The sequence below is a fragment of the Esox lucius genome, chromosome 13 (assembly GCF_011004845.1).
Source record: "Esox lucius isolate fEsoLuc1 chromosome 13, fEsoLuc1.pri, whole genome shotgun sequence".
NCBI classification, from domain to species: Eukaryota; Metazoa; Chordata; class Actinopteri; order Esociformes; family Esocidae; genus Esox; species Esox lucius.
The window spans coordinates 30,468,244-30,480,681 of NC_047581.1; the positions used below are offsets into that span (position 1 = coordinate 30,468,244).

Sequence of the window (12,438 nt, forward strand, 5' to 3'; positions counted from 1 at the left end):
TGGAGTTGGAAACAAGGTGGATTTAAAGCTAAACCAGTTCAGTCACAACTGGAGTTGGAAACACGGTGGATTTAAAGCTAAACCAGTTCAGTCACAACTGGAGTTAGAAACAGCCTACATGCCAGAACAGGTTGGCGTGGTCCCACTGTAGAAATTGCGTCGATAAGGTTGCTAAGTTACAGCAAGTGTTTGAATGCCTCTGAGGTTCATCCGGACGTGTTCCTCTTCAGACAACAGCTCCACTTCCTCCACCTCCTCCACCTCCTCCACCTCCTCCACCTCCTCCACCTCCTCCACCTCCCCTCGCCCCTATTCCTCAGGAGGCCGGGTCTGTCGGCGCCTCATAAGCCGAGGGTCTGCGCAGTGCTGTACATCTGCAGCGAAGTCGCCTCCACGTCCCGTGGCCTGTTGTTCTGAGCGTGCCCAGTAGGGCTGTATCCTGCCGACCGGCCCATGGGGCTGAACCCTGTGGTGCGACCCAGGAGGGTGAACCCGGACGAGGGCACGATGGCGGGACGGCGCAGGAAGCGGGTGGACGTCACCAGGTCCCCGTATCCCTGCGCGTGGGAGAAGGCATAGCCGGAGCGACGGGTGCTGCTGCGTCGAATCTTGGCTCGTCGCTTCGGAGGGAGGGGTGCGGCCTTGGCCTGTCTCACCTTGAACATCACCTGGGGGGGGGCATAGGTAGGGCGGGGACAGGCATGGGTTAGGGTTAGAGACAGAGATGAAGTTGGTCCCCAGACTTAGATGAACTTGTGAATACCATTTTTGTGTCTCTGGTGACAAAATGCTAGATGTGGTTTTCAAGTCATTACTAAATAGTGTCACTGGAAGTCCAGAGGAATTGTTGGCATCCCAGTTGGCGAAGAACTAGAAAGAGCCTCATTGCTCTCCATTTAAACTTACATACAACAGTATTCTATTCGGGTTAGTGTAAGGTTTAGGACAAAAAATATGAATGGGAATTTGATCTTAAGCCACCTTTCACCACTTATGGAAATTAAGAAAAATGACTCCTTAGAACATACATACACTGTGTGATTGGTTAAAGACAGAATGTTAATAATCTGAGGCCCCAGGAGTGTGTGATTGGACAGTGGTCCTACCTTGTTGTTGATAGTGGGGCGGAGCTGTATCAACAGGAAGCGGTACGCCACAACAGGAAGTACACAGAGGATGGAGGTGAGCAGGATGGTGAGCCAAACATTGGGCTGGTTCAAGGAGTTCCTGGCTGTGCCTGATACACAGGTGAGACACACACGTCGAAATAGCAAATACAAACACACAAGCATGGGCACACATGCAGAAACAAACAAATATACACACAAATTGAGACAGTAAAATTAGCCTAAACATGAATGGCTTTTATGGACATTTACCTTAGGGGTAGTTTGAACTTAAAGGAACTTTTGCTGAGGGCTTGTGTGTGGTGTAGGGAGGAAAGACTGGTGCTCACAGATGAGGGAACAATTGCTGAGGGCCAGCGTGTGGTGTGGGGAGGAAAGACTGGTGCTCACAGATGAGGGAACTATTGCTGAGGGCCAGCGTGTGGTGTAGGGAGGAAAGACTGGTGCTCACAGATGAGGGAACTATTGCTGAGGGCCAGCGTGTGGTGTGGGGAGGAAAGACTGGTGCTCACAGATGAGGGAACTATTGCTGAGGGCCAGCGTGTGGTGTGGGGAGGAAAGACTGGTGCTCACAGATGAAGGAACTATTGCTGAGGGCCAGCGTGTGGTGTGGGGAGGAAAGACTGGTGCTCACAGATGAGGGAACTATTGCTGAGGGCCAGCGTGTGGTGTGGGGAGGAAGGACTGGTGCTCACAGATGAGGGAACTATTGCTGAGGGCCAGCGTGTGGTGTGGGGAGGAAGGACTGGTGCTCACAGATGAGGGAACTATTGCTGAGGGCCAGCGTGTGGTGTGGGGAGGAAGGACTGGTGCTCACAGATGAGGGAACTATTGCTGAGGGCCAGCGTGTGGTGTGGGGAGGAAGGACTGGTGCTCACAGATGAGGGAACTATTGCTGAGGGCCAGCATGTGGTGTGGGGAGGAAAGACTGGTGCTCACAGATGAGGGAACTATTGCTGAGGGCCAGCGTGTGGTGTGGGGAGGAAGGACTGGTGCTCACAGATGAAGGAACTATTGCTGAGGGCCAGCGTGTGGTGTGGGGAGGAAGGACTGGTGCTCACAGATGAGGGAACTATTGCTGAGGGCCAGCGTGTGGTGTGGGGAGGAAAGACTGGTGCTCACAGATGAGGGAACTATTGCTGAGGGCCAGCGTGTGGTGTGGGGAGGAAGGACTGGTGCTCACAGATGAAGGAACTATTGCTGAGGGCCAGCGTGTGGTGTGTGGAGGAAAGACTGGTACTTACAGATGAGGGAACTATTGCTGAGGGCCAGCGTGTGGTGTGGGGAGGAAGGACTGGTGCTCACAGATGAGGGAACTATTGCTGAGGGCCAGCGTGTGGTGTGGGGAGGAAGGACTGGTACTTACCGATGAAGGGGAAGGAGGCAGGGGCGGCGAGGTACATGCCGTTGCTGTACATGGCGAAGGTGACGGCAAAGTACATGGTCAGACTCCCCCACACAAACAGCTGGTTCACCGCCGTCCAATAGGACATGTCCAGACCAAGCTACAGTAAAGGGGGAGGGAGGGGAGAAAGGGAGATAAACTGGTTTTAGACCATCTTCTTGTTAAGGAGATATTGAACATGAATGAAGACAGGCCAGATAGCCAGACAGACAGACAGGCAGACACAGAAACACATCCATGGATGGACTGTATTCAGGTAGTACTAGTAATAATAAATATTTACATTTAATTAACTAATTATCTAAACTGGCTCCTCGGTCCATTCTGCAGTGATTTCAATTATTTCCAAAAGCTTTCTGTAGATGTGCTGAACAGGCTGTAACTGTAGGCTGTCGTTGTAGTTGTAGCTGTAGGCTGTGGTTGTAGCTGTGGTTGTAGACTGCCTACAGAGCTGTGTGTCATACCTGTGGTTGTAGACTGCCTACAAAGCTGTGTGTCATACCTGTATGCAGACGGTGAACACCAAGCAGGTCTGCGTCAGCAGGGCAAACGACTGGTAGTCGGCGATGTCTTTGCCGTCACTGCGGACCGTGTCGTACATGGCAGCGTACGGGATGAAGAACAGCACCACAGAGCTGTACACGCTATGCAGGGCGCACTTAAAGAAGGCCGTCTTACTGAAGTACTGGTTCAGCTGGCCGGGGACGTACAGCTTAGGGTGTTGGAAACTCCACATGTCATTCACATCCTGGCCACCGGAGGGAGACAGAGCGACATGCTTCACAGTTTACCGTGTGATTCAGAAACCATTTTGATCATGTTTGCCTGTCCGTGTGGGAGACACGTAGACCAAGCATAATCAGACACACACACATACACACACACACACACAAGCTTACCTGGTCAAAGAGACTCATGCCCAGAACAGGTAGTGCTGTGTAGACGAGGTTATACAACGTAATGAACCACTCGTCATAGACTGTCTGCAAGAAAAACACAAATAACCTCAAGTGAAAAATACTGAATAGTTGTATAACCAAATGCCTGTTGAAACTCTTACTTAAAAACGTAATATTCTGTTATTTCATACACAAAAAATTTTGTTCACTAGTTTCCATATATATATATATATATATATATATTTATTATTATTATTATTTATTTATTTATTTATTTTGGCCAAAGTATCAACTTTAATAGCAGAAATTAACACTTTTAATGACAGACTCTCAGGGTTAGGGTTACAAACTACGGACTAAAGAGGCTGTTGGTGTGTTGAATTTAGTCAATCTCTGTACTAACCAACAGCCAACAGGGCTAATTGATCAGTTCAAAGATCAGTTCTTTCAACACACCTGGTCTTTCTGATTGGTTAAATGCAAAAAACTTCTTTGTGTGTGCCACTCCAGAAAGGGATTCCCTACCTCAGCCCAAAGACAATTTTATTGGTAATCCTTTTAAATTGAAATAATCCCACTCTCTTAGCTTTCTCCCCCCAACACTTTTCTCCTTCCACTTTCTTTTCTCTTTTTCTCTCACCTGTGCCGAGAAGCCGCAGAAGAAAGCATACCACAAGTGTACAAAGGTGAAGGTGAAGTTCTTGTAGAAGAAGTAGCTTAGGAATTTACACATCCTCAAGTAGGACCAGCGACCGTGGACCAGGAGGAGGCGCTGAAAACAAAAACAACTTTTCAAATCTATGTATTGTTTTGGAAATTAATAATATATTATTTAAATTCAAGAATAACAATATTAAAAAAAAACGACAAAAGAAAATCTAAAATAATAGAATCCATGTTTAAAAGCAAAATACATTTTAAAGCTGTCACTGATGAGTGCCAGTGTCTCATACCTCTAGGTAACGGAACTGAGCGAAGGAGTAGTCTGAGGAGAGGACAGCCTGCATTCCTTCCTGACCACTGATACCTACTCCTATATGAGCGGCTGAGGAAAGGGAGAGGAAGGTTATAACCAACTCCTATATGAGCAGCTGAGGAGAGGGAGTTGGAGGTTATAACCAACTCCTATATGAGCAGCGGAGGAGAGGGAGATGGAGGTTATAACCTACTTTCAGCCAATCGGCGTCCATAACCCTGACCCACCCCGTTGTACCTTTAATCATGCTGACGTCGTTGGCCCCGTCTCCGATCGCCAGGGTGACGGCCTGTTTGTACTTCTTAACCAGCTCAACCACCTGGGCCTTCTGCAGTGGGGTCACCCTGCAGCAGATCACCGTCTTACAGAGGCAGGCAACGCGCAGGAACAGCAGCTCCATGCTGCCATCCAGGGCATAGGCCTGGGGGGGGTCAGGGGTTAGCACAGCACTTTGAACACAACTAGAAACTAGTGTCATGTGTTATCTCTCACCAGACTGTGTCCGTTGATGACCAGGCCAAACTCCCCGTCCACCTCCTCATCCTTGATCACCTTCACCTTGCTACCCAGGCTAGTCACTGGTGTAAAGACCTCTGCACCTGGTTTTATGGCGTTCAGCGCATTTCTGGTAACAAAAAAAAAAGGGAAATTCTGTTTCTGGAGAGCTGTTTCTGGAGGGTCAAAACAAAAGACAGTATTGCGGCCAAGATGGAGCCAATACATTGTCATGACTGCACATCGTCTGACCTCAGTTCCTGTCTGACGTCATCCGTATTGTTGGCGGATACGATGAAGATGTCGTTCATCTCTTCACGCAGCATGTTGCAAGAGTATCCAATGTTCTCCGCAGTCTCTGTCACGTGACACGCAACAACATCACGTAAAATTTACATTTTTCTCAGATTAGATTGGTTTAATCTAACAATGTTCCTGGAATAATCTTTAAGCATTGAAACTGTAAAAAATTTACGCCAATGTTTTCTTCAAAAGGTTCTTTAAGGAACTATTTAAAGGGTTCCTCAAAAACATTTTTGTTTCAGTTTGAATAACCCCCCAGATAGCTTGTCTTTTTAGAGTGATATGATTTTTTTTTTTTAAGTGGTTTTTAATCTTTTTGAAACAGCCCTGGCTTTTACTGACTGATTATCTGATTGATTCACCTTGTTTATCCCCGGTGAGCACCCAGATCTTGATGTCTGCCTGGGAGAGCTGCTCAATGGTCTGAGGGACACCATCCTGGAGCTTATCCTCTATAGCTGTAGCTCCCAGCAACTATACACACACACACAGACACAGACACACACACACACACACACACACACAGACACACACACACACACACACACACACACACACACAAACACACACAAGTTTTCTTAGTGATCTAATTCATGGATAAGCCAAACAAAAATCATTTTCTATAACGGAGACAAGTAACATGGCCCGACTAGTCACATTACTCTGATCTAACCACAGTTAATTCTCCCACAAACACTGACATTACAGTTTTTCTCAGTCGCTTTGGTGCATTTCTTAGATCAAAAGTGCAATTCTTGATACTACTTGTACAAATTCCAAATCATCTAGTCACATCATTAAAGCAATTTCTTATTCCTTTGAACAAATTGCAATTGCTTTTGTACATATTCCAATTGATAATGTACAAGTGTCAGCTTTTTTCCACATTTTCAATTGCTCATGTCATGTTGATCAAAATATAGTAGATGGTTCTCTGTTGAATAGTCTTAGCCCTCAAAACATCTAGGCATCAGTTCCTTGCATAAGCCATAACATGCAAAATTGTTGCCCTATTTGTCATAAACTGTCAAGCATAGTTTCACACATTTCTATTAGACCTTTTGCTGTGGTGCCAGTATGTCCAGGTAAAACATGTATCTCTGTAACTACTTTACAGCAACATGTTATAGTGATACATAGTACAGTAAGCATAAACTGCACACATTTCCATTGCTGTGGAAGGAACATGCAATATATGTACATTTTATGCCCCACTTCCTTACCAAAACAAATTAAACTGTGTGTTCTGGGATATAGCGTATAATGGAGTTGGAATCAAGTGAACCCTCTCATGACTTGGTATAGGTGGTGAGGCTGGCTTCAACCTGACCAAATGCAGAAGGCGGGGTCGGAATATCATCGGTCACAGAGCTACTGTGGATTTGCCAGGTCAACGGGGAGGAAATATCACCATGTGTGCTGCTATTTCGGAGCATGGTGTCCTAACCCATATCCCCCTTATAGGCCCATACAACACCCAGCATCTACTCACCTTTTAAGAGACTCTCTACAGGGCTCTCATCCCTGATAATGAGAGGGGTCTGTTTAGAGAGGATTGTATGTGGTCATTTGTGATAATGTGAGTTTCCATCAATGAAACATCATAAGGCAATGGTCTGTGACCCACCCGAGGATGCTCGTAGAATTCCTCCCACCTTATTCACCATTCCTTAACCCAATTGGGGAGTTATTTTCAGCATGGAGGTGGAAGGTGTATGATCGTCAGCCACACACACACACAGATGACCCTGCTGGCTGCAATGGATGCAGCATGTGTAGACCCCTGCAGAGGATGGATGAGGCATTCCAGAAGATTCTTTCCACGTTGCATTGCAAGGGAAAATAACCAGTATTATGTGGATGAGAATATGTGGGCCTTCAGACAGGAACGTCTGGATGTGTAGACAAAGTTGTGCCTTAGGGGTGTTTCTTTCTAGAAAAAATGTTTTTTCTTTGTGCCCCTTTTCTTTTTCTTACAGTAAATATTTTTCCTTTTGTCTTTCATAAAGTAGCACTAGTAAAAGCTGTGAAAAAAAATCCCTTTCAATCAATAAACCACACACAGTAATATGTTAATAGTATTGTTGAAATTGATACATGCCATAGAAGTGCTTTGTGCATTTTCAATACAGTAACTGTCATCCAAACTGTAGCCTAAGTTCACATCAGGTAATACGGTCAAAGTACACAGTTACATTGACAACACGCCTAAACATTTTGACGACCTTGTTTGTGAACGACTCAATGACTTATCATTCTGAGGACACTGACATGATCATTGGCATGAATATTTACTTTTGAGAGATGTACTAAGGATTTCTAGTGACTGACTAGCTTTAGAAACGTATCTATTGTATATTGCAGTTTGTACAAATTGTTCTGAGAAATGCACTTATTATTTTGCACAGGGATGATGTGAAAAACGCACCAAAGCGACTGAGAAAAACTGTAAGTAATGATCTCAACCTGTAATCTGTAGAAGTGACTCTGGTTCAGTTGTTGATTTTTCCCTACCATCAGGTCCTTCTCTATCTCCTCATAAAGGAGATCTAGTTTTTGTTCTCTGTCCTCCAGGGCTGTGCTGGCCACATGGTGGCGCTGTTGCCATTCCTTGAAGTACTTCTCGTCCAGGTCCTTGCAGGCTAAAGCTAGGGTCCGCAGGCCTTCACCTGCATACTCCTGGAGGAACACAGAACACACACACACACTTTTAGGTTTTAGCCCTTTCAGAGACATTACTTTTACCGTTTTATATTGTAGCCCTCACGCTAACCTTAACATTCAAACAAAAAAAAAGGATGGAAAATGTCCCAGTTGTGTTAGATTTTTGTATCGTACATTGAGGTGTTCAGTGGTGATGTCCATCAGCTTGCTACAGGACTGGTGTAGCCTCTCATATATTATGGTGTCTGCTCCTTTACAGTAAAGACACAGCTTCCCCTCTGGACTCCGCACTGACACACCGCAGACACACAAAAACAGACACAAAGACACACAAACACAGACACACGAACACAGTTAGAACGGAGCACCACATTCAGTGCCCAGGAACTCAAATCCTTGATATTTGTTTCAAAATCGGGCGCTTACCAATGACGGACATCCTCTTGCGGACGTTGTTGAAGTCGAGAATGGCGAGGAGGTCGTAGCAGCGCTGTTTTCCCATCTCTACGACCGTGACACTCTCTGGTGTTCGCGAGCGGAACACAAAGCCGAAGTTGCGTGCAGCGGTTACCAAGGCGCCCTCATCAGGCGACTGCGCCTGGTACAGCAGCTCACCTGTGCAGAGGGAGTGATGTCATTTCCTGTGGTCTAAGTGGTGTCATTTTCCTGCTCTTTCTCCCTACTCCCATCCTTTCTGTTGCCCAAACTTTTTTCTCAGTCTCTCCTTACTCACCCTCTCTCTTTTCTTCGGCCATGACGGTGTGGCAGAGAGACAGCAGTCGGAAGAAGGTGTGGACCTCAGGACTCTCCAGCTTCACGGCCTCCACCAGGGAGTGGTCGTGGAAGGAGAAGCGCTGGTCAGCCAGTGGATTAAACGACCAGTCCACCGTCTCTGTGTTCTGGAGGGGGGGAGGGGAGAAGCAGTACTGAACCTTTGACCCCATGTTTGTTGCTGTACGTAGTGTTGAAGGGCTACAGCGTAAATACACCTAAGGAAAGACACTCTCGTATGTGAAATGTCTGGCTTTTGTTTAACTAGCTAGAATGTGTGGTGTATTTGGTATATTTTACATGGTATATTTTACATATCAATCAATCATTTTTCTTAGTCAACTAAAACATTTCAACATGTTTTAGCAATAAATAAAACTCATGTATGAAAACAGTTCAATGGAATTTAAATAAATAAATACAGTACAGTAAAATTGCTAAATAATAGTCAATGAAAAACTGATACCTCATTAATCTCCAGTCTCTGACCATTGTAGTCAATCACATCCCCTGGAGAAAATATTTGAAATTCACAGTCAAGGAAGGTGGTCAGTGTGTGTCCGTACAATGAGTTTGTTATGCCTCAATTCCACCAAATGTGTCAAATGCTTTACGTTACTCCTGAAGTCCTTCATTGTTAGTTGAATAGTCTGCAGTATTGTTTGTTACAGGACTATAAATGTTACTTGACTAATGTAGTTTATTTGAATCATTTCATTAGGATCCATTTGAAGCGAGTTAACAAAGCGTAGCAGTCAAACCAATATGATAGGAAGTCAGTGCCGGCCCTAGCCTTTTGGGGGCCCTAAGCAAAATGTGATTTGGGGATTTTGACAACAAGAGCTAACAAGGCTTTTAAACAAGGTGGTGAGACGACACAGGGCAGGGTGGTGAGACGACACAGGGCAGGGTGGTGAGACGACACAGGGCAGGGATGGTGAGACGACACAGGGCAGGGTGGTGAGATGACACAGGGCAGGGTGGTGAGACGACACAGGGCAGGGTGGTGAGACGACACAGGGCAGGGTGGTGAGACGACACAGGGCAGGGTGGTGAGACGACACAGGGCAGGGTGGTGAGACAACACAGGGCAGGGTGGTGAGACGACACAGGGCAGGGTGGTGTGACGGCAGTTGCAGTCTGACGCCCCATGTGTATGTATGTATTGCACTGTGCTGTGTTTCTCACCGTAAGACTTCCCATTGATAGAACACTTGTTGAAGGTCATGATGTTCTGAGTGAGGGTTCCGGTCTTGTCGGAGAAGATGTATTTGATCTGGCCCAGCTCCTCGTTCAGGGTGGTGGTACGCGCCTCGGCCGGGGTGTCGCTGTGGGCGTGATACATATTCCTGTCCCAGTCGATGTAGAAACTGTTCCCCAGACGGATTACTTCCATGCTGCAACCCCAGACATTACAATGCAATGATTACCCACACGTACCATTACCCTCATTACCCACACAGAACATTACCCTCACTGCTGACACCTTCGTTACCCTCCCATTACATTATCCTCGGATCAGCTTGAAGGACTGCAAAGTAGCTCATCATGTAATGTTAAAAAACAAGCAGATGTAGAGAAAGACAGACAGAGAGACCTGACATAGAGAAAGAAAGAGAGACCTGACGTAGAGAAAGAAAGAGAGACCTGACATAGAGAAAGAAAGAGAGACCTGACGTAGAGAAAGAAAGAGAGACCTGACATAGAGAAAGAAAGAGAGACCTGACATAGAGAAAGAAAGAGAGACCTGACATAGAGAAATAAATAGAGACCTGACATAGAGAAAGAGAGACCTGACATAGAGAAAGAAAGAGAGACCTGACATAGAGAAATAAATAGAGACCTGACATAGAGAAAGAAAGAGAGACCTGACATAGAGAAAGAAAGAGAGACCTGACATAGAGAAAGAAAGAGAGACCTGACATAGAGAAATAAATAGAGACCTGACATAGAGAAAGAGAGACCTGACATAGAGAAAGAAAGAGAGACCTGACATAGAGAAATAAATAGAGACCTGACATAGAGAAAGAAAGAGAGACCTGACATAGAGAAAGAAAGAGAGACCTGACATAGAGAAATAAATAGAGACCTGACATAGAGAAAGAGAGACCTGACATAGAGAAAGAAAGAGAGACCTGACATAGAGAAATAAATAGAGACCTGACATAGAGAAAGAAAGAGAGACCTGACATAGAGAAAGAAAGAGAGACCTGACATAGAGAAAGAAAGAGAGACCTGACGTAGAGAAAGAAAGAGAGACCTGGCGTAGAGAAAGAAAGAGAGACCTGACATAGAGAAAGAAAGAGAGACCTGATGTAGAGGGATATAGACAGATCTGACGGACACAGACCGACAGACCTGAAATAGAAAGAGACAGACCGAACATAGAGAAATACAGACCTGACGTAAAGAGAGACAGACCTGACGTAGAGAAAGACAGTTCTGACATAGAGACAGACAGACCTGACATAAAGACAGACAGTTCTGACATAGAGACAGACAGACCTGACGTAAAGACAGACAGATCCGACATAAAGACAGACCTGACGTAGAGAAAGACAGACCTGACATAGAGAAAGACAGACCTGATGTAGAGAGAGACAGACCTAACGTAGAGAGAGACAGACCTCACGTAGAGAAAGACCGACCTGACATAGAGAAAGACAGACCTGACATAGAGAAAGACAGACCTGACATAGAGAAAGACAGACCTGACATAGAGAAAGACAGACCTGACATAGAGAGAGATCGGCACAACGGTGTTGAGGATGATAATGTAGGACCAGAAGGTAAGGAAGGCGGAGAAGGAGGCATTGACTCCATCCTCTCTTGGCAGGAAGGCTGTAAAGTCGGACCCCCAGCGCTGCTCCCAGATCCTGTTGCCAATGGCCAGGATGGTACACATCACCGCCAGGAAGCCAAATATCTACAACAGTCAATAGGGGGGAACATATAGGATGACGGATCTATGAAATAGATCTATTTACCCTAAATATAAGTCCCTGAATGGGGTCTGAAACACGGTATCTACTGGACTCACACAGAGTACGAGTACATTCATCAGACGGTCCACGCTGGTCCTCTTAAACGTGGTCTTCCCACAGTTCTTCATCAGCTTAGTCTCTGGACCTTCACCAAAACATGGTTTAAATTATCATTGACTCATATTAGAGGACAGTAGATCATAATCACTGACTCGTAGTGGAGGACAGTAGATCATAATCACTGACTCATAGGAGAGGACAATAGATCAGAATCACTGACTCATAGTGGAGGACAATAGATCAGAATCACTGACTCATAGGAGAGGACAATAGATCAGAATCACTGACTCATAGTGGAGGACAATAGATCAGAATCACTGACTCATAGTGGAGGACAATAGATCAGAATCACTGACTCATAGTGGAGGACAATAGATCAGAATCACTGACTCATAGTGGAGGACAATAGATCATAATCGTTGTGTGACACCAAGTTTTCACCATGTTTCTGGTTATTCCCTCAATATCAACATCAGTGTTTGAAGTCATTCCCTAAATTGTTTATTTTGTAGACAAACTGTCAATAACATTTGACTGACATATCCTTACATCCTGATTGTGAGCCTAAATCTGACCTCTCACCTCCGAACAGCACCAGTCCAAAGCACCAGTCGGTGTTCCTGAGAGTGCAGCCCCGGAGTAGGATCCTGTTATTGTCCAGAGAGTATTTCTGTCCGGCATTATTCAGCGTTCCTGTGAAACGGTCCAGGCGGTTGTTCGGGGGCTCACAGCGCACCTCGCCTTCAGGGAAAGG

At 45.7% G+C, this 12,438-nt stretch overlaps 1 protein-coding gene across 1 annotated transcript in view; it reads right to left on the minus strand.

Annotated features, from left to right (window-relative positions):
• Positions 1 to 270: 270 nt before the first annotated feature.
• Positions 271 to 12,438, minus strand: part of atp8b5a (ATPase phospholipid transporting 8B5a) — a 32,741-nt gene continuing 20,573 nt past the window's right edge. The window contains exons 10-29 of the mRNA XM_010876923.4: positions 12,267 to 12,425; positions 11,681 to 11,769; positions 11,373 to 11,566; positions 9,829 to 10,037; positions 9,107 to 9,150; positions 8,603 to 8,768; positions 8,296 to 8,484; positions 8,044 to 8,159; positions 7,720 to 7,884; positions 5,568 to 5,679; positions 5,155 to 5,260; positions 4,900 to 5,032; positions 4,645 to 4,828; positions 4,385 to 4,476; positions 4,072 to 4,203; positions 3,432 to 3,515; positions 3,035 to 3,280; positions 2,494 to 2,632; positions 1,107 to 1,237; positions 271 to 668 (exon numbers count right to left, since the gene is read on the minus strand). Coding sequence (XP_010875225.1) covers positions 342 to 668; positions 1,107 to 1,237; positions 2,494 to 2,632; positions 3,035 to 3,280; positions 3,432 to 3,515; positions 4,072 to 4,203; positions 4,385 to 4,476; positions 4,645 to 4,828; positions 4,900 to 5,032; positions 5,155 to 5,260; positions 5,568 to 5,679; positions 7,720 to 7,884; positions 8,044 to 8,159; positions 8,296 to 8,484; positions 8,603 to 8,768; positions 9,107 to 9,150; positions 9,829 to 10,037; positions 11,373 to 11,566; positions 11,681 to 11,769; positions 12,267 to 12,425 — 3,017 coding nt within the window. The 3' untranslated portion in view covers positions 271 to 341. The remainder of the gene's footprint in view (positions 669 to 1,106; positions 1,238 to 2,493; positions 2,633 to 3,034; positions 3,281 to 3,431; positions 3,516 to 4,071; positions 4,204 to 4,384; positions 4,477 to 4,644; positions 4,829 to 4,899; positions 5,033 to 5,154; positions 5,261 to 5,567; positions 5,680 to 7,719; positions 7,885 to 8,043; positions 8,160 to 8,295; positions 8,485 to 8,602; positions 8,769 to 9,106; positions 9,151 to 9,828; positions 10,038 to 11,372; positions 11,567 to 11,680; positions 11,770 to 12,266; positions 12,426 to 12,438) is intronic.